Below are 25,269 nucleotides of genomic sequence, written 5' to 3'. Positions count from 1 at the left end.
ATTTAGTTGTTCTGGATTCGATTTTCTTCATTTGAACACACGGCGGGTTGACTTGCGCACCAAACAGCGGAAATCGAAACCTACTCACCCCTGGATTTTGACCTAGCGAGAGAGAAGAGAGCGCAGCTTTTCCTACTTTCTCGGGTGAGGAAGCGTGTCTCACACGACGTTCCCTGCCCGGCTCACCCACCCCCGTGCAATCTCCGACCTGCGGTGGATCGGGAACGCCATCTCGCGTAAGAGCAGCCTCCGTACCCACCGTCCTGGGCGCCGCGCCGCCGCGAATAACGATAAGATGGCGGCAGCAGCCCGAAGAGTCGGGAAGGTAGGCGGCGGTGGGGACGGGGCGGTTTCAGGACCTCCTTGGTTCCGCTTTTTCTCGCGCCCGCGCTAGTATTATTGCATTTTATTTTAGAACTGAAAGGATCCTGTGAATCATCGAATCCAGCCCCTGCCGAGAAGACGCAGTGGGGAATCGAACCCTCAAACCTTTGGCTCCGCAGCCAGAGAGTCCTAAACCGCTGAGCTGTCCATCATGACCGATCACAAAGTCCAGGATTAGGTAGCTGACCTCACGGGATGTCTCTGGGATTATGTTTCTGCACTAGAAATGGGGTGCCTCCTTTTTGCTGGGGTTCCCGCGCCTTGAAAGCTACATGGCAGGTGAAGCGTCTCTTGCTGTGGTCCCTTAAGACGGACACGTAGTGCTTCACAGGTTGAATGCCTGCCTGTAGCACAGCTGTTCACAGCGTCCAAATCCTTACGCGAGAGGAAGAAAAGTGGCGGCCCTCAGCTAAACATGTACTTTTAGATGTGTCTGGTATGCTTTTTTAAATTAAAAAAACTTCACAAAAAAGCCAAGCAAATTTGCGGGGTTTGGGGTTTTTTTTATGGAGGGGTAGATACCAACAAACGGTTAAATTCCTGGGTGACATCTTCCCCTGAGAATTTGATAATAATCTGTTGTTTTTGGAGATATGGTTCAAAAAGCGTCATTTTGGAGGTTAAATGCCGACTGTATACAGTATATAAATTTGAGCGGTGAACCGCCTGTTGAAAAGAGTGACGACGCTGTGGCTGTTTTGAAGGGATAATAGTTGATCAGGAAGGCTTTGAAGCCGCGGAACTGCTCCAGCTCATCCGGTGGACTTTCGCTTTCTGTTCCCGTTTGCCTGTTGGGGAAGGAGGGAAGGGCACGGGAAGGGAAAGCGATCTGCTCCCAATAATTGGAAAAAGCCACAAGGCGTGAGAAAGTAGGTTGGGGTCTGTTAAACTCTAATTTGCTGGCGGAAATTTTCCATATGTTGCAATTCTATACCTGTTTGTGAGTTTTGTGTTGTCAAGTGGAAACTGACTTAGAGCGACCTAATAGGATTTTCAAGGTAAGTGAGATATTTAAGGGGTGGTTTTACCAGTACCACTCCCCCAGTGAGTTTCCATGGCTCTGCAGGGATTTGAACCCTAGTCCTAGTCTGTCGCTCTATCTACTGTGTTACACTGAGAATCTCTTTACTCAAGACCTAAACCGAATGGGACTTTTCCTCTTCCATTTTAGGAAAGGAGTAAAATGGACTCCTAACATTTTACATATGTAGACTCAGCAGCCAGAATCCCATTTACCGACACCTGCAGGTGTTCTGTTTGGCATAATCTCAGTGACAGAATTGCTGCTTGTTAGGAAGTTGAGGGCTGTTGTTCCTTTTCACACCAGTTTGCATGCCTTGGGGTGTGTGTGTGTGTGTGTGTGTGTGTGTGTGTGTGTGTGTGTGTGTGTGTGTGTGTGTGTGTGTGTGTGTGTGTGTGTGTGTGTGTGTGTGTGTGTGTGTGTGTGTGTGTGTGTGTGTGACAAGAAATGCTATCACTGGCTATCCCTATCATTTATGCCAAGGGGACTTAAAAGCAGCAGAATTCTTCAACTGCATGCTGCGATTTGCAAACTGCAGTGAGAATAAAGTGCAGAAACAGCTTTGAGGTGGAACCAGAGCTCGGAAATATTAATTTGTTGCACTAAGATTCACAAAAGCCATGGCTAATTCTGGGAGTTACTGTGCAGAAAGTTACATTTGTTATTTCTAGGCGAGACCAAACAGGTAAAACATCTTTCCCTTTTGGAACAGGGAGGGTGGGGGCGACATATTTTTCCTAAATCAGCTTGATGGCTCTTTTCAGGAATGGGCTGTCACAGAAATAACAAGTTGGTGGGTATACCTGGTTTACAGGAAGCTAATAACAAAAACACAGACCAGGTGAAAAGTGTTATGGACAACTGATTCTCCCCCTTCACCATCTGTCAGCTTTCCCTATGATGGGGCCTGACAGTATGAGGGAAAGGAGGTGACTGTTCAGAAGTTACTAGGATGTAAATGGTTCCTTTTCTCACCCTTCACAGCCAAGGATACAGAATTGCAACCATTTTGCCTAGCTGGATGTTCATGCACTGACAAACTGATTTTCCCGAGTAACTGCCACCACTGATGTATCCCACTTTTATACCTTGTGTTATTTTAGGAGCTGGATGAAATTAAGAAGTCTAGGATCCGTTGCTTCCAGGATATTCAGGTGGATGGAGCCAACGTCTTCCTTTGGAAGGGACTTCTTGTGCCAGTGAGTTCAGGGAAACTGGGAGAATTGCCAGGCCAAAAGGGGAACCAAGAGTTGTACAGCACAGGTATTACGGTGTGAATGCTCAAGCATTATCAAATAAAGCTATTGCCGCAGACCGCATACTTGGGATATCTTTTAAAAGTAGCAATGTATCCAACATACCCTCTAATTTTCAGCCCCTCTGGGCGAGGATCCACCTCTTTCTCTTGCAACTTCTCCCCTGCATGTGCATGCAATCCCCCCCCCATGTGCATGAGGGATTCTGTTGCAAGGGGCTGCGTGGAGGAGGAAAGCTGCACTGAGGGAGGCAGAGTCACGTGCAGGCCCGTGTCTTAGAGCAGAAGTCCCCAAACCCCGGTCCATGGCCCAGTGGTGGTCCGTGGCCTGAGCTGAACTGGGCCATGGAGACAGACTTCCTGCCCCCTCACACACACACTCACCCTGCACAGCTGATTTGCGCATGCTGCGCATGCCCGTGTGAGTGCCGCGCCGCCGTTTGCACATTTGCACAAGTGCACATGCACCCCCGTGTGAGTGTCGCATCACCATTTGTGCATGCGCACGAGTGAGCGAGTGTGCATAAGCGCCGCACCACCGTTTGTGCATGTACACATGCTCATTTGCACTCACTCGTTTGCACATGCCCACAAGCTTAGGGGGTGCCCCGCCTTCTACAGCTGGTTCGTGGGGTGAAAAAGGTTGGGGACCCTCTATCCATAGGGGTTTGGTTTTATGATCCAAATAGGTTTGGCTCCTGTGCGAAATCAGTGCAGGAAAGCAACTGTTGTTTTTGAATGCTGTTGTTTGGGGACTGCTTCGTGAAACCTTCTGGAGGCCTCTTGACCGTCGGACCGGACCTTGATGGAAGTCATTCATGACCATTGTTGTTGAAGAGTACATAGCATGGTCTCTGGGTCCCTCGGTTGACCAGTTCTGGTGATGCAGGTGAAAATACATATTCTTGGATTTGATTTTTTTGATCACGCTAGGTATAGTGTTCACAATTATCCAGGGTTTTCAGCATCTGCGAGGGGGGTGGGTTGTAACCCTTCCCCTGCAGGTACAGGGGTCCTACTGTGCTTTCTGAATCAGAAACTTTACTTCTATAATGTGTTATGCCTACCCATACAAATTGCTTCCTTGCCAAAACGCTGATATCAAGTCACAGCCAGCTGAACTCACACACCTACTCACACAAGTAGGAGAATACACTATAAGGAGCTGAAATTCCCAAAGCCTCCCAATATAATAATATGGTCATATTCAGAGTTAACATCTCTGGAGTCAAACATTAATGATGTTGTACTCCCTGTCACCTCAAGATAATGCACGTGATTGTGGAATTCATAGAATCATAAAATAATTGAGTTGGAAGGCGTGTATAAGGCCATGGTGTCCAACCCCCTGCTCGATGATGTAATCCAAATCAAAGCCGATCTGACACACGGTTGTCCAACTTTCTCTTGAATGCCTCCAATATGGGAGCACTCACCACCTGTCAGGGTAATTGGTTCCATTGTTGTACTGCTCTAACTGTTAAGAGGTTTTTCTTTATATTCAGCCTAAATCCAGCTTCCTGTAGTTTGAGCTTATGATTACGTGTCTTGCAGTCTGGGATGACCAAGAACAGATCATGCCTCTCCTCTGCATAACTGATTTTCAAGTATTTAAAAAGTTCTACCACATCTCCCCTCTGTCCCCTTTTCTCAAGGCTAAACATGTTCAGCTTCTTTAGTATTTCCTCATAGGGCTTTGTTTCTGGTCCCCTGATCATCATCAGTGGAGTAGAAACCATCATCCTGGACATGACTACAACAGAACTCTTCAAAATGTTGAAAGAGAGAAAACGCCTTGCATTGTGGGAGAAGAGTGAGCAGAGTGAAAGTCTGAATTAGCCCCAGAATAGACCTTCAAGAGAAAAAAATGGGGTGGGAGAGAAAAGAAATAGAAGAGAAAGGGGAATTGTTGGGCATTCTGGAAGAGGGGGAAAAAATCATGACAACTTAGTGGAAAGGAAGACTGGGTCTATGGGTAGATCTCCAGTGTTTAACCCTCCTGCTTTGCGGATTCTTTACCAGCTGAATTCACTATGCCACAATGATAGTTACGTTACATTTGCTACATTCATAGACACCTGAACCACTAGGTGCTCAGAGGCAGCCACTTGCCTCAGACAGCAGATTTTGCAGTACCAGTTTATTTTTGCTGTCTATCCAAGGCATGGATCAACATCAATTTTAATGTACGGTCATCTCCAAATTATTGCCTATCTTCATTTCCTCAGTTGTGGCACTGGTGTGAGAGTTTGGACTGTAAACTTCATTGAAGTGGCATATTTTCTCCCCACTTGTACTCTGCAGGGAGCTGTCCATTAAGTGCTCATGGAGTTGATGATGAAGATGAGGCTTGCTAGGTCTCAGAGAATGAGCTGCAGTGCCAGGAAGTGGCTGTGCTTCCCTGAATCTCCAGGCCAGGCAGACAAATGTCAGGAGCAGTGGTGGAAGGGAAGCAACAAATCTCATTTGTTGATATGGGGTGGTCATAGTGTTTGGGTACACAACTCCAACCCTCTCTGAATGGCACCAGGGCTCACTGGCTTCCTGCATGTGTTGGATGCATAATATATTTAGGAAGTTGTATAGGGGACCAAATGTGCCTCTCTCACTCCTTCACGCCTGCAGACACATTACGTTCCCACTGTTGAAGAGGCTCCTGCCTCTTGTGACATCACAAGGCCCCACACCATGACCTCACAGAGACCCATCCCACAGCATTGGGCCCCAGATATAATGAGGGGATGGGGAAGATGCTCCTATGAAAGCCCCTGACAAACAAGACGACACTTCAAAACCATTCCAGAAAAATACTTTTATTGGTTTTTGAAAATAGCCTGAATGAGTATCCCGGTCCTCAGTGGAGACAGCCCGGCTCAGCTCCAGCAGGACGCCTGCCTTCTGGTCCCTTGCATCACCCTGGGGAAGAGGAAGCTTCTGGCCCTACAAGAGAAAGAGGGAGAAAAACTAAGGGGCGAGCTCGTCCACTGCCGTCAACCGGCTTCAACTCAAGCATATCCACCGACCAATGTTCTGGCAACTTCATCCCGAAGTTCCGCCTGCCAAGATCCACTGGCTTCCACCAGGAATATCCACCCATTCATCTCTTCCACTCCGCTTCTGAAGCCATCCTCTGCCAGCTCCTGAATGCTTGGATCACACACACCCCGGTGACATCCCCATGGAATGCCAGCCAGCCCATCCACACACATGCACACACCATCTAGCTCCGCCGACACCTTCACTCCCCCTCTGACACACACCCGAGCTTCCATCCAGCGACATCCACCAACCTTCCGCCAGCTGGTTTCAGGAGGCTAACGTCCACCGGCTTCATCCGCCAACCACTGCCGACCTCCACCTTGTGGCCTCAGCCAGCTTCTGCTGCAGATTCCACCAGTGTCTGTCTGCCAACGTCCACTGACTTCCCTCCGGTCCATTGCCGACATCAACCAGCTTCAAGCCACAGATCTCCACCAGCCTCGAGCTGTTAACTCGCAAGCCCACTTAGCAAGTTCAGAACTTGCCTTGGGCAGAAGGGCTGGGTCCCTTGCAGCTGCCGCTGCTGCCACTCTCTCTGCCAGACTGCCCTCTGGCCACTGGCTTCCCTTCTGGTCTCCTGCCCTGCCCAGCAAGCCCCTTTTATCTGCCAGCAGAGAGGTGGGGCCCCTGTGAGGTCACAAAGACCCGGGAGAAAATGGGTTGGGTTCCCAAGGCAGCAGCAGCACCCTCGGGATTGGCTGTCCTGAAGATGATGTCAACAATCCCTCTTATCATGTGATTTACCCACAGAAGCTTGCATTTTATATGATTTTAAATATATATTTCTATTAGTGGCCTATAAATGTACCACCTGTCATCAATCCCTCTGATTGTTAAATCTCCCCGTGGTGACCTTCTGACAGGATTCTAGGCTGGCGCTCCAAAAAGTTATCTTCCAGCATCTGCATGAAAAGGAACTTTCCTAAGCTCTGAGCTAGGGGAAAAATGAAAGTAATAATTGAATAAGAATGGGCACAATGCAGCCTTTGACCCTTTGGGGTCTTTCTCTCTCTCTGCCTCTTTTTGGACATTTTTCTTGTTCTTGCCATGAAAAAGATAGTATAAGGAGCCAATTTAAAAAGACCTAAGTGTTTGAAACCTGCGCTATCAAACATGCAGCTGTGTTTCAAAGATGCTCCTGGCCTTTGGAACTCCCTCCTACTGGAAGCCAGACTTGCTCCATAGTTGCTGTCCTTTCATAAGCAGGCAAAGATCACCTTCTTCGGGCAATCTTTCCCTTATTGACTGGCTGCCGGGGTTGGGATTTTGAATGGAATGACTTATTGCTTTGAACGAGTTTTGGTGTTGATTTTGTTTACTGCTTTTAGTGGGGCATTTGTTCCTGCAAACTCCTTTTTCCAGCAGCTTTTTAAGAGTGGCTGTTAGGAACTGAACCTGAAACTTCCTGAATGCCAGACTTGCTGCCAGCCTCTGAACTGAGTTGCTCCTGTCATGTTCTCCATTGCTGATGCCATCATTGGCCTTAGGTGGCCTTAGGTTATGGATTCCAGGCAATAAATTAAATTATTATTGGTGCTTGCATATTGGTGTTTGCATAAGGCTTGAGTAGGCTAATTGAAAGGTGCCAAGGAATGTCTGGGTCACATGCCTGGTCATGTGTCTGATTTGTTCAACCAGAATGTGCCCCAGTACTTCATCAATCAGCTGCAGGTAGCCATGGCAAGTTACTCAAATCTTATGCAAGTGCCAATAGGATATCAATTAAAATGTCTTTAAATAGAAAGTACTTCCTTTCTGTCTCCCTTTCAGCATTGAACACATTACTGCAAAAGTACTGCAGACAGTTGGATAGACATCCGTTTCTCTCAGACTGGGTGTACAGTAGGATCCCAGTATCTGCTGGATGAGTATCCATGTTTTCACTTATCTGTGGTCTGCAATTTTGAAAATGATTAAAGGAAAAAAAAAACCTAGAAATAAATACTTTCATAATGTATTTACCTGAACTAGCCACTACAGGAAGCCAGAGACCATGCTATGTATTGTTGTGGTGGTTCAGTTGAGGGTTTAACTGAGACCAGGCTGTAAGTGTTGAAGGGAATCAGCCAGGGAGTGCATCTGGAAGCGATGACTAATCTACCGAATAAAATCAGTAGAAATTGCAGATACACAACGGTGCCATTCCTTTAAAAAAAAAAAAACTGGCTGTTTCTAGAAACTTATCACAATTGCAGTCAGCACTCCTGCTTTGCAGAATTTTTACCAGCAGAATTCACTGTGCCACAATCATAGTTACATTTGACACAAACTTTTGGAAAATTGGATGCCTCCAAGGCTCACATCTTTGTCACTATACAGTAGGACCCTCTATCCATAGGGCAGAGGTCCCCAAACCCCAGTCCGCGGCCCGGTGCTGGTCCATGGCCTGAGCTGAACTGGTCCGTGGAGAAGACTTCCCGCCCTCGCTCATGCACTCACCCCCACACAGCTGATTTGCACATGCTGCGTGCACCCCTTGTGAGCGCTGCACTGCTGTTTGTGCATGAGCATGAGTGAGTGAGCGTGCATAAGCGCCATGTCACTGTTTGTGTGCGTATGCATGCTCATTTGCACTCACTCGTTCGCACATGTCCACAAGCTTGGGGGGTGCCCCACCTTCCGCAGCCGGTCGGCGGGGTGAAAAAGGTTGGGGACCCATATCTTAGAGGGAACCTTGGGTGGTCCTTTTCTTTGCTGGCTGGAAAGCTCAGTGAGTTATTATTTCTGGCTGCCGAGCCAGAAGCTGGGAGTTTGATTCCCTGCTGAGCCTCCAGGGAGAAGAGTCAGCCTGTGTGGCCTTGGGCAAGCTGCACAGTCCCAGAGCTGCCCCCAGAAGAAGGGAAGAGTGAATAACCTCGGGGTATCTTTTACCTAGAAAATCCTGAAAAGGTTCACCATAAGTCAGAACTGACAACAGCACACAATTATTATTATCTGTTTGTTTCATTGAATGATGATTTATATTTTCTATTTGAAGCAGAATGCTTGGATCCCTGCAGAAAAGGGCAGATGAGTCACAAGCAAGAATATCTTCATCTTGCAGTGGACAGAAAGAGACTGGGTTGTTTATTTTATTGATAGGTGTTCCTATCCTGGGGAGTTGGCACTTATTTTTTTCTTCCAATGACTTATGCCTCTTCCTGTCCTCCTGCCCAGGATGACCCTCCGTATAATGAAGGGGCATTCAGGGTTGAGATCAGCTTTCCATGCGAGTACCCCCTCAAGCCTCCCAAGGTGACATTCAAGACGAAGATCTACCACCCCAATGTGGATGAGATGGGCAAGGTGTGCCTGCCAATCATCAGTGATGCGAACTGGAAACCCCAAATAAAGACAGACCAAGGTATGATCAAGAAGTATGGGCACCTGTTGGGTGGTGTGGGCGCCAGGTGGCTGGTTTGATTCTCTGCATAAAAGCATCAGCTCATTCTTGCTTGTGACATCTGTCCTTTTTTCTCAGTGATCCAGGCACTCATAGTACTGGTGAATAACCCTGAACTGGACCATCCATTGCGTCCTGAGTTGGCCAAGGAATTCACCATGGACCACACAACCTTCTTGGCTAAAGCAGAGGAACACACCCGCAAATTCAGTGAGCGGCGGCCAAGTGAATAATCCCCTTGTCCCAACCCATGTGTGCTAATCTCTCTGCCTGCTTGTTTCGGTTGTTGGCTGGAGAGACATCCATGTATGCACACTAGGTGAGTTGGGAGTACAGCAGCTGCTTCCATAAGTGTGGATTGACCAAGGAGCACAGATGAAGGGATGCTGGATTGCTCTTACTTGGAAAGGGAGAGTCTTATTCCATACCTGAGGGGGAAAAGGCCTGGGCCCTGAACGGAAGACATAGGACTCGGATTCTTCATCCTTGGATGTGTACGAATTGATGCTTGCTATGATACCAACCTATGTGGTCTTGGGCAAGCTGCACAGTCTCAGGGCACTCCCAGAAGAAGGGAATGGTAAACCGCTTCTGTGTATTCTCTACCTGGGAAACCCTTAAAAGGGTTGCCATATGTTAGAATTGGCTTGGTGGTGCATGATGATGATGAAATGGAACATACTTTGGTGTTCGATGGGATCTAGCTGTCCCTTTAAACCTGCCTGCTGCAGGAACTCCCAGCAAAAGGCAACAAAGATAAAGACACAAATAACTTTGTCAGATGGACCGATAAGACATACATTGGTGCCTCTCTTAATGACGATAATCCGTTCCAGGAAAATTGCCATTAAGAGAAAACATCATAAAGAGAAAATAAAAAACCCATTGAAACGCATTGAAACCCGTTCAATGCATTCCAGTGGGGGAAAAACTCACTGTCCAGCGAAGATCCTCCATACGGTGGCCATTTTCGCTGCCTGTATAGCGAGGAATCCGTCCCTAAACACAGCGGGGAGCCATTTTAATCACCCGGTGTCCATTTTGAAACCGCCGATCAACTGTTCAAAAAACATCCTTTTGCGAAGAATCGGTTCCCGAAGCAGGGAACCAATCATTGCAAACCGAAATTCCCCCATTCAAACCATCGTTTTGCAATTGCAAAAAGATCGTCGTTAAGTGGTTTTGTCGTAATGCAGGGCAATCGTAAAGCAAGGCACCACTGTAGTGTCATACCACGTGGGCTTCTGAATCAGGAAACTGGGTGACCCTGTGAATGTAACACAGCAGAAAAGTGAAGGTAGCAATTAAGTTGGCTCATTCAGCAGATCATATTCTGCCTGGCTTGAGAACATTACTTTCTTGGGCTACAACACCAGGAATCCTTGCATGGCCAGATATGAGTAACTTTCCAAATCTCTGAATATAAAGTTAGAATGCACGAGTGTCTTTGTGAAACTTCTTAGTTCCATCCTGAGCATTGGAAGCTGCCTTATATTGAGTCAGATCATCAGTGTTGCCAACGCTGGACCAGCAGCAGCCCTCTGGGGTGTCAGGTGGGATTCTCCCCTCATCTTACTTGGAGATGGTATGGATTGAACCTGGGACCTTGAGCATGGAAATCAGTCTTTTCCTGTTGAACTATAGTGAAGTCCTTCTCAGTCAAAGAGATTTATTTCCTGACAAGTATGTTTTGGATTGCAACTTGGAGCTGCAGTCCTTTGCTCACCTAAATAGGAAGCATGTCCTCTTAACAAAGTGGAACTTTCCTTCTGAAGAAATGTGAATCAGCTGGGCTGGGAGGCTACATTTCTGTTGTTTGCATAGGTGGAGACACTTATTTTCTATTAAAAACAAAATAAAACAAAAAAAAAACTGTTGTCTTTCTGCTGCAGAATGTCTGAATGGTCCTGGTCACTGGCCTTTGTCATCCTAGCTACCTGGTGGGAAAAGTTACCTTTTTGGACTACAACTTCTATCCCAGTCCTGCTGCCCCTTTCACTGTTCTCCCAGGATGACCCAGAAGCTTTTGTGAGAATGATGATCTGCCCAGGATCAGGATGTGTTGAGTATATGGATGTGTGAAGAATTGTCCACAGCCTTTCTTACAGTGTAAGAGGATGCAGGTATTTTTCCCTAAGTTGCTGGGGCTCGGCCCTGGAATCAGTACCAGGATTCTGCCACAGTGGTGGAGTGCCTTCTGTTGACTATGAGCACACAGTTCCTCAAATTCATATATGGGCTGAGAGGAGGCGGGGACATGACTCCTATGTAGACTTGAATGCTGAGTCTTGTTTTAGAAATTCAGCAACATAACATGCTTCTCCACGGAATTGGCAGTCCACAGAACTGTTTGTGAAAATTATTCAATTGCTTCCCCTCTCTCTCTCCCTCTCCCTCTCCCTCTCTCTCTCTCTCTCTCTCTCTGTGTGTGTGTGTGTGTGTGTAGGTACAATACAAGCAGCAGAAAAGCCTTCGAAACTTTAAAGTTAAAGATGTGGTCACATTCACAACCTCGAGAGAGATGCTGAATGATACTTGCCCAGCCTTTTCTTGTCAATATGAGAAAATATTCTTAAGTAGGTAATTTATTCCTAACGTGTCATCTGAACAGCTTGATTCTAGCCATGTATTTTCCAAATTGACTGGCAATTTGATGTTTAGGAGTACAACCTCTGGTTTTGGGTAACAGTATAAAACGGTGGCATCTGTTTCCTGGTAAGCATACAGTTGAGCAAGTGTGTAGCAGACAGAGCATTGGTAGGGCTTAGAAAATATAGGTTCAGTTCCCCATTTGGCTATTGAAATGGGGCTGGTGGCAGGGGCTAAACTATTCCTTGAGCATCTCACAAACTTAAAAAACCCTTTCACAGTCACCTGAAGTCAGATGTAGAGATGGGCATGAACTGCCAGTTTGGCGATTCATGCTGGTTTGTCGTTCAGATGAACAGGTGTTTGGTGGTTCCAAGCCCCACCTCCTCTGGCGGGGACCGACTCAGAGACAGCACCCTGGCTTCCCTGCCCCATCTTCTCCAGGAGCCACCTCTGAGACAGGGCCCGCCAGAGGAGGTGGGGCTGGAAACCGCCGAAAACACAAGTTTGTCCAAAGGACAAACCAGCACGAACCGCTGAACCACATGCCCGTCTCTAGTCGGAAGCAATCTGACAGCATGTAACAATAATAAGCACATGGAGGATCAGGTTGCACTTGCCTTGCAGTCTTAAGCAATTCCAACATACTTGTGCTTTTCTCAATGAGAGCTGTTTGTACTGTTTCCTCCTAAGTGAAAAGGTATTGAACTGTAACTTGTAAAAAGAAAAGAAATGAACATACAGCAGAGTTAAAATGACTTGCTACATTTGTGCTTTAATGGTTCTAGTGCTCTGTAAGGAGAAGTGTAATGACAACATGGGCTGGAGGAGGATTTATTCACCTAAGGTACCATGGAGGGGAGTTGACAATGGTAGCTGCTGCAGACGTGCTTAGTTCGGTTAAGCATCTTTTGGACAGACACTGTCTGTTCTGCTTACATGGAGACTAGGCTGCTGAAGATGGCTGGGAGCACCAACGTGAAAAATGTGCAGGAAAGGAATTTATTACATCTCAAATGCACTACTGGTAGAGAGTCGGTATGTTGTGGGCATTTCCTCTTAGAGCAAACAAACCTCTGTGGTTTCAGGCAGCTACAGAACAAAGACCCATCCCATGTTGCCTTCTCCCTGGAAAGCAAAGAAATAAATACAGTATCCTTAATCTGAGACCCTCTTTATCTTTACAGAAGATATAAGAACACAGCAAGATGGCTCCAAGCACATCTTCCTAGGTTCTGCGGTGAGTGCCAGAGCACAGGTTGAAAACAGAAATAGCCTGCCAGAGGAGCTTCACTCATACCTCTGCACCAAAGCTCTCACTGAGGTTGAGGAAGGAGGGGCTAAGATGTACGAACAGCAATATGCCATACTTTCTGTAAGTTGCCCTTTACCAGCACTGTGCCCAGTGGCCACTTCCCTGCTCTCCCTGGCATGGGCCTCGTGGCCCATCATCCCTCAGGCCACTGCTTGCACTTCTCAGATCCTCTTGCATGCCAAACAGCTCTCTCGATCCTGCAGACCCAAGTATTAGCCCCACGAATATTGGCAGCTTTAATATCCTTTGTATCCAGATCGCATTTTCCACTGGCTAAAGGCACACCTTAGCTTGAGTTACCCCACCAATTCACACTACCGAGGTGCCTCGCAAGACGAATGCCTCATGGGATAAAAAACCCGCAAGATGATTGGTTTTTGTGGTCACTATGGTTTCTTCTATTGCCATGCTTCGCAAGACAGGTTTTTTTCCCCCTGAGACCAATGCCTTGCAAGATGAATAAATTTCATTCTTCTTGCGAGGTTCCCATAGGGAACCTCACAAGACGATTTTTTCACAAGACAGCGATTCGTGCGGAACAAATTACATTCGTCTTGCGGGGCACCACCGTATGCCAAAATAAAGTGGTTGTGACAGTAATTTGAGAGATGCAGCTGTAGGAACTGATGGGTAAATCCTTCTCTTTACAAAAGGCATCATTCTCAAATCCTGAAGTTTGGAGGCGGGGTTGTCAATTGTGATACAGAGTTCAGAGGCTTCACTTCCTTCAGAAGGCTTCCAAGCCGTACAGAATATCCTGTGTTAAGCAATTTTGGCCCGCATAATTGTCTGTCTGTCTCTCTTAGCTGTAGTGCCTAAGTCTTGTTAGGTTTTTCAGAGGGAAGCTGAAAGGTGTGCCATGCATGATTAAAAAGAAGCATTAGCTAACATTGTTCACTGAGCTATATTACGGAGCAGGAAATCCATCTCTTCCCTATTCCTATTAGCACCTGTCTTCTCCTGTGAAATGTCTTGTCATAGTTTCTAGGTGATAATTCTCCCGTGATGAAGAATTTGCCCTCACCTGTCTCAACACATGTGCCTCTCATTTCCAGTCTGTCTTGAGCATAAGTCTGGCTTCCATTCTTACTTCTTCTTGGTCTTCACCAGTCCTTTCCCCACCAGGCTGCGGTAAAGTTCCTGGATGTAGGTGTAGATGCATTTGTTATCTGGAACACTCATGCGCACCATATCATCCACATCCAGAAGTTGGGCGCAGTCAGCAAGTTTCCTGGGAAGGGGGTGTCAGAGAACGAGTTAGTGCGATGCCTCTATCAGCCTCCCTGATTCTACAAGGCACCATCTTGAGCACAGTCCTCCAGATCAGAAATATAACGAAGCCTCACTTGGAGAGGCTGGCTTAGGGTTGAAGTGGAGTGGTGGTCACACGACATGTAAGGAATAGGCCTGACTTTTGAGGGTGCCATCGCTTCCGCCCTGCCTTTCCAGAGGACGGCAATGGTGAGAGGAAAACCATTTGGTAGCCCACATGACACGGAGGTTAGTTCTGTTGGGGTTGGGAAGGGTATAAACGGAGACATGGCAGCTCTGTTTGATTTGATTATCTGTTAATCACACTTTTACTTTTTTGAATGGTTTGATAATGGCATTTCTCCCATAAAGTTCTGTAGAGCCTAGTGTTGTCTCCCATGGCTGTCAACATTTATATGGAACTACTGATCTGGAGATTTGGGATGAATTGTTGCATCAGTACCATAATGACACCCAGGTTGGATCCAAACATGGCCATATTTGGATGAGATCCACTGAAAGCAATGGAAATTAATTTAATTATGACTAGTTTAAATCCCACTGATTCTAATGGATCTTGTCTTAATGTGACTATGTCCAGACCTAGCCCAAAATAGTATGTGAGCTGCTATACAATTGGAAATACCAACAGGTGGAATACAAATTACTTCAATAAATAATTTTAGATGGTTATGGGCAGCAAACAGCAGTGCATTAACAAGGGCTGCTGTGTAAAAAGGTGGATCAGTTCTTCCAGCTGATCCAAGCTGCCCTGTACGGTAGTCGTTATATCTGGGGATGGAAGGAACACTCACTCCGCCGTGGAGAAAGCCAGGGCAAAGTTCTCTCTCCGGTTTGCTGGGTCGAGAGCCGCGTAGTCAAAGGCATCTGGGAAGAACTTGTGGATGAGGGCACAAAAGGCCATTCCGCTGCTCCAGCTGGAAGAGAAGTTCTGGATGTCTACATGCTGGGATGAGAAAGACAAACATGGGAACACTTCACCTTGTCTTCTTACGCAGCGAGATACACGGAGACACAGAACAGTTACCACCTGAGCTTATTATTGGGAACATGTCTACTCTAGGCTGTTATATTTTTCAATAAATAGTCCTACAATAGCTAGTTTCACACAGGTTAGAAATCCACAGACCAATCTCCCTGTGTGCCTTCCCTTTCCTCATCTCCAGGAGCAGGTGTGCTTACTCACTCTTCCACCGGCTGTACTGATACGCTTTCTCTTCTTCAGACACCCACCAATTCTATTTCTCTTTTCCTCTGTCACACCTCTTCCCTCTACCCGCCTTTCTTGCTGGTCTTCCATCACCCTGGTATTCACTCCACTTACTACCCCACTCTTTTTATTCCTCCTTACCAGAACCTTCTCTATCTCTTTTATATTTTAAAGAGTTCAGGGACCTTGTAAAACGAAGTTGCATGCAGAATGTTGTTTGCTCAGCCATTGCTCTGATCCAGGAAAAGCTGCCTGGATGCTCTGTGGAGAAATAAACTGCTGGCATATATGGACACAGAGTTCCCTCATTTAGCAATCACATCAATCCTGTGATATACTGTAGGTGGAACTCAAGGAGAGCTATTTGCTCTAGGCCACTATGTGAACAACAAGGCTGTGGAACTTGAACCACAGGTCATGTTAGATGGGGATAATGGGAGTTGTAGCCAGAACACATGTGGAACACTGTCTTTTAGGGATGGCTGATATAAACCAGTATTATAGCATTAAACCATGCTGGCTCTTGGATTTGGGACATTTAAATAGGCATCTGTTTATCTGCACTGAAAATATCTGGAATTGCAGTGTGTATGCCTCTGCCTTATCTAAAACTGTACTTGTTGAAAAAGGCAGATTTAAAACACACACACGCACAATACTCATACAGATGGAACTGCTAATTCTGCATTATACAGAATGTTCAGTCTACTGAACAAAATGTATAAAATACAGGAATGATTGTTAATTATCTACCAAAGCATTTTAAGCCAAATATTAGCTGGAATTGTATTGGTGTTTGTGTAAGATTTGTGTAACTTGCCATGACTAATTGATGAGGTTCTGGGGCTCATCTCAGTTGTGTAACTGGGCACATGATGAGGCAGTTGTCTGAGACGCACCCCAACTGTGTCAATTAGCCCTAGCAAGTTATCTAAACCTTAAGTAAACAACAATAATATTCTAGCCAGTATTTCAGGGAGCAACTACACAGGTTGTCCCAGGCTGATGCAACATTTTCTATACTACATCCTGACACTGTGTACTGGCTGAAATAGCTGTTATTCACATGAAAATGTTTAACTATCCTGGTAAGGTAAGACAGGTTGCTGTCCTCTGAAGATGCCGGCCACAGAGACTGGTAAAACGTCAGGAAGAACAACCTTCAGAACACGGCCAAGGAGCCCGAAAAACCCAGAACAACCATAAGTTGCAAATGTTTACCCAGCAAAGAGTCAAATTAAATGCATTTCACCCTCCTCTGCCGTTATCTCTACCCTCTGTCCCACCAGCCCCTCCTTTTTTTCCCTTCAGTTTGCAAAGTGACATAGTGCTGAATTAATAAGACAGGACAACTTCTGAATTACTGCTGCATTCCTTGTCTGACATAGCTCTAAACTAGTAATGCTTTTTTTAATTTTTTTTAAAAAGTGCTTTTTAAAGACCTGTCAATGTTATGTTTATGAGCTTGAAGGAAGTGATGTTGAACTCTCACTCACTGCCTGATTGAAAGTATGGCCCACAGTATGATCAAGGTAAAAACTGAGCCAAAAGAGTGCAAGCAATATTCATAGAAAAATATTGGGTCTACTTCGGATTATTATGTCATATAGCCGAAGGGGGGGGGGAACCCCAGGAACTTGCAGTGAGAAATTCAGCACGAGTAGCAGGATAAATGCTCACGTAGCTGTGTGCTCTGATAGTTTTTCCTTTTTACCAATTAGCTTAAGGATATTTTAAATTATTGCTTTCAAATAGAAACAGTACTGAATGATTAAACCGAATGGCAAAGAAGCATTAATATTTGCATCCAGTTAGCCTTGCTATTCCATTAAGAACATTTTTCAATAGTTAAAAAAAGGTGATATAAAAAAATAGTTGAGAATCTCATAACTGGACATTTTGGATGTCACACCTTGGTGAGAAAGATCACAGGTTTTGCTCATCATTCCACAGTCAAGATGATTTACATTGGGTGAGATTACACTGTTCTAATACAACATGCCTTTGACCGTGTCCTTGTTTAGAGAAATCACAAAGTAGAACTAAAGGTGAGAGACAAGGAGAGAGCATCAACACAGCCTGAGGATCTACCAGTTTACACCCCACCCCATAAATAAAAGTGTGTGGGCAGATGCAAAGAAATGGTAACGCCTGCCATTTATAAAGTGCTTTTATTAAGTTTAGAAACTTAATGTTTCATATACAGACCTTCAGAGATTAGACATTTATTAAGTACTGTATCTAACAACACTGTGTGATACCTTCTACTAAGGAACTTAATAGTGAGCGTGGCAGGCTGAGGAAGGTCCCTTTTAAAGTAGGGAAGGCAGTCTGCAGGGAAGGGATGCTTCATCCTTTGATCCCTTGCTGTGACCCCCACATCTTCCAATGTGTCATGGTCCCAGTTCAAAACAGCACTCACACCTGCACGAGCTTGTTAAGATTTTCTTTTTTCTTTTTTTTTAAAATGCCTTCATATTTGATACATATTAAATACCACAAGAACCTAGATCCTCTGTAAGTCTCCAAACAATTTTGTAGGGTGAGTTGCTGCACAATATGGGTTGGTTATAATGGCATTTTCATCTGCTGTGCTGAACTGTTCATGCTGCCATAATTGGTTCGGCATTAGATGGTTTAAATTTTTTAAAAATTACCGCTTAGTAAAATTATGAGGACAGCAAAGTGTGGCTTGGAAATGTAAAAATAAAATATTAGGCAAAAGCTTAGACAGAGGGTGAAATCTGAATCACAGCTTACTTTCTTTGCTATAGATGATCACATGAGCGAAAAGTTGGAAAGGAAAGGCCTGTCAACTGAACAAAATATACTGTGTGGTGATGCCAAAAGATTGGATCTATTCACGATTAGTGTTAACGTCATGTATTAGAACAAATATTGAAAAGAACAGCGAGAAACACAGCACAAACAGGACAAAGAACACTCTAATCGCTTCCTAAGGGTCCGTGCAAAGAAAAGGAAGAGCTCTAATGGTATCAGAAGTAATAAATTTCCACCTAGTTCCTCAAAGCAGTTATTCCCCTACTACAAACTCCATCCAGGTCTTTACACCTTTTTATAATTCATTTGTATACCACGTTTTCCATCCTGGGACCAGAAGTATGGTAGAATCTGTTTGTGGAAGACAGCAAAGCCTAGAACAGTCCCTATATCTACTGTCAAGACAAATACGACAGAGACCAACATTAGTTATTGGTAGCACCTAAGTGGTGGAGTTTTGCAATGCAATTTGTATATTTACCAATATACGAGTCTAATAATCTCTCACCCTGAGCGGTGGAGCTTCTCCGGTTAAATACTCTAGAACAGTGGTTCTTAACCTTTGTTACTCGGATGCTTTTGAACTGCAACTCCCAGAAACCCCAGTCAGGACAGTTGGTGGTGAAGGCTTCTGGGAGTTGCAGTCCAAAACTCCTGAGTAACCCAAGGTTAAGAACCAGTGCTCTAGAAGCCCACTCCGATGCATGTTCACTCACGAGTTCAGTGGAACTGACTCCCCATGGAACTGTGTGCAAGCGTCTAGTTTTAAATTCTCATAAAAGCTGCTCGTCACCCCATGCCTACTTGCAGCTGAATTGCCAACACCACCCCAACTCCAGACAACCAATGGTAACAAAAATGTGCCTCCTCATCCCAGGGGAACAGCAGAGTCATTAACTGTAGGGTTCTTTAAGAGTATGGGTCGAGTTCCCTCCTCTCAAGTTAGGTCACTTTCTTACCTCATAGCCTCGCGTCTTGGCCCGGCACCATTCCAACAACATGGTCTTCACGGTGTTTGCACCTCCTGTCTTCTTGATGTTGGGTGCAGGACCACTTGCAACCCTTTTGTGGAAGAAGGTGGGTTTATTTTAAGGAAGAAGGGAAAGGGATGGATGGAAAACAAAACCTCTCTCTCACGCACCCTCTTCCTCCACAAAAGGTTTGGTCTATCTTCTTGCCCAGTTAAAGGACTCTCAGCTAAGTGCTGGTTCAAGGCATTCCCTACCCCTGAGATACAACTCTGAATTGGTAGAATTGCCTTAGGGGAGAGTGGGCTAGGCATGGAGCTTCACAAGTGGTTTTGCTGGCCGTGTGAGAGCTGGGGTCCAAAAATGGAACGTTTCAAAGATTACCTGGCTGCAGTGCCCTCTCTTTTGGACTATAACTCCCAGCACACCTCAGTCAGTCTGGTCCTGGCCATGCTAAACAGGGAATTCTGGGAGTTGTGGTCCAACTATTCCAAGCTCTGCTGATGCCAGCTGTGCATTATTTCATAATGCTTTGCAAATGTACTTTAAGTTGTTCCATCCTGTCTTTTGAGGCTGAACGTTCATCAGGAAATAACAGAAACTAGGAAGGGTCCACATTTGGCTGAGTACATGTGTTGGGACAATTGATGAAAGCACAACCAGCAATTCCTATAAAAGTTGGAAGAGTTGCTTCCAGGTAGACATTTGACAGACTGGTCTCTGCTCCTAAAATGCCACGTCTAGTCTAGTCACTGTGACAGAAAGAAACAATGCAGCACGGAGCTTTGAAGCATGCTTGCCATGTTTGTTTCTGTTCTTATCATTTATTTATTTATTTATTTATTTTATTTCTATCCCGCCTATCTGGTCATACTAGACCACTCTAGGCGGCTTACAATTGGAGCAACAATAAAATTATTAAAAACATTACAAATAGACAAAAATGGAAATCAAAGAATATAAAAGAAAAATCGTCAGGGATTATCTGTTGGGAAAGCCTGCCTATACATCAGTGTTTTCAATTGTTTCTTAAAAATGCCCAGCGAGGGAGCCGCGCGAATCTCATCTTACTGTGTATTGTTTATTTTATTGTTGTATACTGTATTTGCCTAATTTGCTTGTTAACCATCCAGAGGAGTGCCGTGCACTAACTGGAGAGTATAAAAGTCAAAGAAATAAACAAATGGAATTAATAAGGAAGTATTTTTTAAAATAAAGAAGAACAAAATGGAAAGATTTCAACTACGGTGAAGGCAAATGCTTACCCTCCAAACTTCTCCACAATGGCCTTGCGGGACTGAGCTCTAGGTGGCATACGGGGCCTTGTTAGCTCCCTCCTGTCAAATGTGGGCCTCTTCTTCTTCTCCTTGGATTCAGCTTCTCCCTCAGGTGGGGAAGATGGCTGCTTTTGGTTCCCCTCTGGGGCTGCTCCAGTGCTGAGACTGAAAAGCAAGTTGGAAGCAGATCACAGAGTCACTGGCTGAAGAGGTGACCGTTTAGAGACTCACCTGTGCTCCATCTCCTCATTCAGTGGTTCTCAAAATGAGAGAAGGGCAGGCGGCAATGGTGGCCAAAAAAAGGAGCGAGCCTCTTCCTTACCATTCTTGGGGAAAATACCCTAACATCCAGGAGAAGGGGTTTGTTGCCACCACTACAGTAATGCCTTTCTGACACTGTTCTCACTGTCCTAAGAAGTCATCCCTATATTCTCTACAGTGTTCTACATGACCATGTTCATACCCCTTTCCTCCCCACCGCAAGTCTCTGAAACAAAGACAGGAGTGAAAGTTATTATTGATCAAAAATCATTTCTCCAATCGTGGTGGATCTCTCTCTCTGCCTCCCCATTTTATTCCCATAACAAAGCTATGAGCTAGTTCAAGCTTAGGACTCAGGCCCACTGAGCCTTTGTTCAACTCCTCTTGCACCCACGATACCAGTGCTGCATCCCTGTGATCTAATCCACTAGCCCACAGTTGCTCTCAGAAACAGTCTCACCTGGTGGTGTCCCCAGCCGCCGCCTCTGGAGAACATGGGCTGGAGGTGGCGTCACCTAGACGGAAGGGAAGAAAGCTGTGTGGTTTGACTGAACCCACATCTCATGCTTTTCCATCACTTTTCTCAGAGCTCCTGTTCCCAAGTTTATTTTTACAGTGAGAGAGACAGTAAGTGGCAGTCGTAAGGAAATGCAAACTAACACACAAAATATTCAGGTTTACACATGTTTGTAGTGATCTCTCCAGTATAATGTCCATTAGAAACATGCTTCCTCCCTTCCCCCCCTCTCACCATAAAATGAAAGCTGAATTTCTTTGGATGCAGTCTGTGTTGCAGGATTCCATGCCAGGTGCTCCTTCAAACCATCAATTGAGAATACAGTACCACCTCCTGAGAAGAATCTCAAATCTGTCTTGCACTACTGTTAAATTCTCACAGTGTGGTGAATCATAATTTCCTTACCTGTTTCCAAGCTTTTGAGGCTGGTAGGGCTTTGTGGACTCTCATCAGGAGAACTGGGAGAGAATTCTGGCCAGAATTCTTCTTCTTCCTCTTGTTCTGGTGAGAGAGGCTCATCAGAAGTGCTGCCAGTTCGGCCCTGCAAGCCCAAACCAGAAAGAACAAGCCAAAATATAGTTTTAGTTTTGTACTAAATGGCACCTGGAATCCTCACAGTGTCCCAGAAAGTGTAAGAACAGTGGAGCCTGTTTCTTATTAGGATACAAATAGAGCGCTTCTGTGTTTATAAGAAGCCCAAAAGAAAGGAGTGAACAAATGAGTGGCTTATACACATTGATGGTTCATAACTGGGGCTGAGGGCACCTCCCCTCCAAAAAATTTGAGGGGATGAGCCATCCTGGCTTGTACAGATGTAGGTGCACAGCATTCTCTCTCTCTCTCTCCCTAAAATGAACCTTGATGTCCTTCCATCTTCTGACTTTCTAATTCAAAGCCCCACACTTCCTCCTCTCCTCCAGGCATCACAACTTAACATAAAAGACAAGAGATGCAACAGATGAAAAAACAAGGCGTATATGACTGGGATTTAGGGGTATAGATGTTTTGCCTATCTGTCTGTTTATCCAGAAAGGATTGCACATGGCTGTGTGTGTGTGTGACAAGAAGACAAGGAGGTTGAAACTGTGCTCCGTGTGTGACTGAAGGGAAACCTGCCGAGACAGAATGCTGCAACAAACGAGTTGAATACTGTGACTTAAGATGCCACGTCTGTTCCCACCTCTCTGCTGGAAATGCTGGTGTTTCTCTCCAAGGCATCAGCTTTTCCTTCTTCCCCTTCTCGTGGTTCTTCTGGTGTTCCAGAAACATCAGCTTCATCCTTAGGCTCCATTCCAGATACTCCAAGAGCCACTCTATCCCCTGCCTCTGTCTGGCTGCCCTCGCTAACGTCCTTCTCTTTTCCCCCAGGCTCACATTCCTGCACTGCCTCGTTCCCTGAAGGGTCTCTGGTGGGTTCATTGACCACCTTGGCCTCCTTCCTAGCAGCCTCTCCTCCCCCAGCCTCGCTCTCCTTAGGAGCTTCACTCCCAGCTGACTCTGTTTTCCCTGCCTGGCTCTCTCCAAGCACCTCCTTCCCAGAGGCCTCTGCTTTCCCCCCTTCCCCAGGAGCCTCCCTTGCCCTCCCCTCAGAGGGGCTGTGAGCATCTCCCAGCGCTCCCTCCTGCTCCTGCCCATCGATCTGCTGGCTCTCCTCCTGCGCCTTGGTGCTTTCAGCTTCCATGAGGCTCTGTTCTTCTTCCTTTTCAGGGGCGTAGAAAGCAGGTGGCTTCCTTCCGTGCCAGTTCTGGAAAGACACAGTGCGGTACAAGGAATAAAGTGTAAGAAATAAGGTGCTGAAAGCATCCACTTTCTTATACCAATTGAGACAACTATTAATGTTCTCTAGCTATAGGAGCAAAAATATTTAGATACATTTGCAATTAAATGTGTGAACCGACTGCATTGCAGTGTTTGAGGGGACCCCAAAAAACAAACAAATAATAAACATGAAATCAGTGAGGCTTCTTCACGGGTGCAAATAACCAAGAGATGAGCATGAAGGTGTGAACGACAGGGCCGGCAGTGGGGAGGAGGAACACTCGCTGTTGCCCCCCCCGCCCTACACAGCTTCAAGAAGGTTCTCTGCCGCTGAGCCAATGGGATGCCTGTACCTTCATCACAGTATAGGACAACAGATCAGGAATTCTGAACTATATTGGAATTTTAGAATGGCAACTGGAAAATCTCTTCTCTCCAGAGATTCCAGGGAGGAGTGCACTGCACCTGTGTGACAGCGCCTTGCTCTTAATATTTGCAAAGGGGATTGTCTGTCTTGTGTGTCATCAGTATACAGCATATGGGCTCAAAATGCAGCTTAGCGAAGAGCCTGTACAACATGTGCTTTAAGCCACCTTTCTTCTTTCTAGAGCCTGGAAAAGCTGCCTTATTTTGAACTATGACTCCCAGAAGCCATCAGCCCCTGGCTGTTTAGGGGGAAAAACCCAGCCATGTTGGTTGAAAGATTCTGGGAACTGCCATTCAAAAGGTAATTTTTCCAAATTCTTCTCTGAAGAAAGGCAGAGCTGTACTTTTCAAGAGCATTCATATCAGTCCTGCAGCAGGACCCAAAGCACGTTTCTCCCTGGAGTGACAAATGCCCCCAGCATGCCAAGACAACATATCCCATAAGCAATAATAAACCAAACAAGAGATCAGCAGCCTGAGGCAGCTTGTCTCGCTCTGCCTAATGGTAGGGCTGGTCCTGTCATAGAATCTTCCGAGAACAACTTGTCAGAAGGAGAACATAGAACCTTGAAGGCTGGTGTATGGATCACGTTTGCATGCATGTGTGCCTGCAAGTCCCTGCCCTCTCCTTCCTTGTCACTTAGTAAATCATCTTAAATTAAACCTGTAGACAAATGCCAGGAACAGCCAGTGACTTGAGCATGAAACGTGCAACAGGCAATTATGAAGAGAAGGGGCAGGTGAGCAACCCTGTCATCGACTAAATATACCCAGCCTGCCCACCCCACCCCCCATTTCCTAATACAGTTGAAAAGGACACCTGAGCAAAAAGCCTGGAACATTTGAGGGGGGAAAATGGCAGAGCTCATTGGGTTCCCTGATTCCCACAATTCTTTCTAAGACTCAGATCCTGTACTTATTGAGTGTGGACACCTGTAAGTCTCATTCAGGTCAATAAGACTTAGTTTTGAGTAGACATATATAGGACGGTGTTCTGTTCTTTCGGAATGGCTTTGTTACACCATCCTGGACAGGGGCAGTGTAATGGATAGATAGATGGACGAGGACTCAGGAGACCTGGGTTCAAATTCCCACTTGGCCATGGAAATTAACCCCCGGAATGGGGGACATGGCAATAGGAGACCATTTTTGAACCTCTCACATATGTCAAAAACATTATTAAGGTTGCCTTAAGTCAGAAACAATTTGATGGAATACAAAAACATGGGGAGATATTTCAGAATATTTGTGCCTTCCGGGAAAAAGCTCTTATGTAGAAGATGCGAACAAAAATAAAAAGGATTCGTGAGTAGTCAGAAGATGGGGTACAACTTGTCCAATAAAGCCATGCCTTTATACTTCAGATTGCTAACATCTGAACAGTTATTCTTCACAAGGAATAGGACATCTCCCTTGAGATCTTCTACATATGACTTGTTTCCTACCCCCTACTTTGTACAGGACTCCTCTATTCCTGGGTCTGACAATGCCCCTAACTTTCAGTGTCACACCCCTATAGTCTTTCCAGCCTTGGATTCCCTATGGAAGGGGTATAGAGGTAGGGTTTCCCCAGAGACTGTTGGATGGCAACACTCACTGTCCCCAACCGATGGCTGTGGGGAAAGGGATAAGGTTGACAGGAGTGTCAAGGAATCTTTAGGGCATAGGTTCCATCTCTCTGTCTACAGGTGCATATATAATTCAGTGCTATCTTAGATCTTTATGCTGCAACATCCTTGCTCTGTCAGGCATTGTCTCTCTGACATGGGAATCCAGTGAAACAGGAATGCATCTGTCCCAGCATCTATGCAGAG

The 25,269-nt window shown here is 45.6% G+C and overlaps 3 protein-coding genes across 10 annotated transcripts in view; 1 reads left to right on the top strand and 2 right to left on the bottom strand.

Annotated features, from left to right (window-relative positions):
* Positions 1-226, bottom strand: part of SERPING1 (serpin family G member 1) — a 41,956-nt gene extending 41,730 nt beyond the window's left edge. For both annotated transcript variants that reach the window (XM_078383524.1, XM_078383526.1), the window contains exon 1: positions 89-226. The gene's annotated coding sequence lies outside the window, so the exon portion shown is untranslated. The remainder of the gene's footprint in view (positions 1-88) is intronic.
* UBE2L6 (ubiquitin conjugating enzyme E2 L6) lies at positions 19-10,953 on the top strand. Of its 6 annotated transcripts, none has more exons than XM_078383534.1 (4): positions 19-144; positions 2,509-2,604; positions 4,965-9,042; positions 9,160-10,953. In XM_078383534.1, exons 3-4 carry the CDS (start codon positions 8,823-8,825, stop codon positions 9,312-9,314), a joined length of 375 nt encoding a protein of 124 aa, XP_078239660.1. In that variant the 5' UTR covers positions 19-144; positions 2,509-2,604; positions 4,965-8,822; the 3' UTR covers positions 9,315-10,953. The 6 variants fall into 6 exon arrangements, with proteins under 6 accessions (XP_078239660.1, XP_072841529.2, XP_078239658.1 ...); XM_072985428.2 differs by lacking the exon at positions 19-144 and adding an exon at positions 192-325 and having other exon boundaries at positions 8,856-9,042; XM_078383532.1 differs by lacking the exon at positions 19-144 and adding an exon at positions 283-325.
* A 1,466-nt stretch (positions 10,954-12,419) lies between these two features.
* SMTNL1 (smoothelin like 1) overlaps positions 12,420-25,269 on the bottom strand; it is a 20,999-nt gene continuing 8,149 nt past the window's right edge. For both annotated transcript variants that reach the window (XM_078383528.1, XM_078383527.1), the window contains 8 exons: positions 22,452-23,015; positions 21,677-21,812; positions 21,215-21,269; positions 20,482-20,658; positions 19,208-19,310; positions 15,052-15,203; positions 14,010-14,216; positions 12,420-12,798 (listed from right to left, as the gene is read on the bottom strand). In XM_078383528.1, coding sequence (XP_078239654.1) covers positions 14,072-14,216; positions 15,052-15,203; positions 19,208-19,310; positions 20,482-20,658; positions 21,215-21,269; positions 21,677-21,812; positions 22,452-22,952 — 1,269 coding nt within the window. In that variant the 5' untranslated portion in view covers positions 22,953-23,015 and the 3' untranslated portion in view covers positions 12,420-12,798; positions 14,010-14,071. The remainder of the gene's footprint in view (positions 12,799-14,009; positions 14,217-15,051; positions 15,204-19,207; positions 19,311-20,481; positions 20,659-21,214; positions 21,270-21,676; positions 21,813-22,451; positions 23,016-25,269) is intronic.

Source organism: Pogona vitticeps, chromosome 1 (genome assembly GCF_051106095.1).
Source record: "Pogona vitticeps strain Pit_001003342236 chromosome 1, PviZW2.1, whole genome shotgun sequence".
NCBI classification, from domain to species: Eukaryota; Metazoa; Chordata; class Lepidosauria; order Squamata; family Agamidae; genus Pogona; species Pogona vitticeps.
The sequence above is the reverse complement of the archived record's forward strand: the minus strand, read 5'-3'. Positions and strand labels throughout refer to the sequence as shown.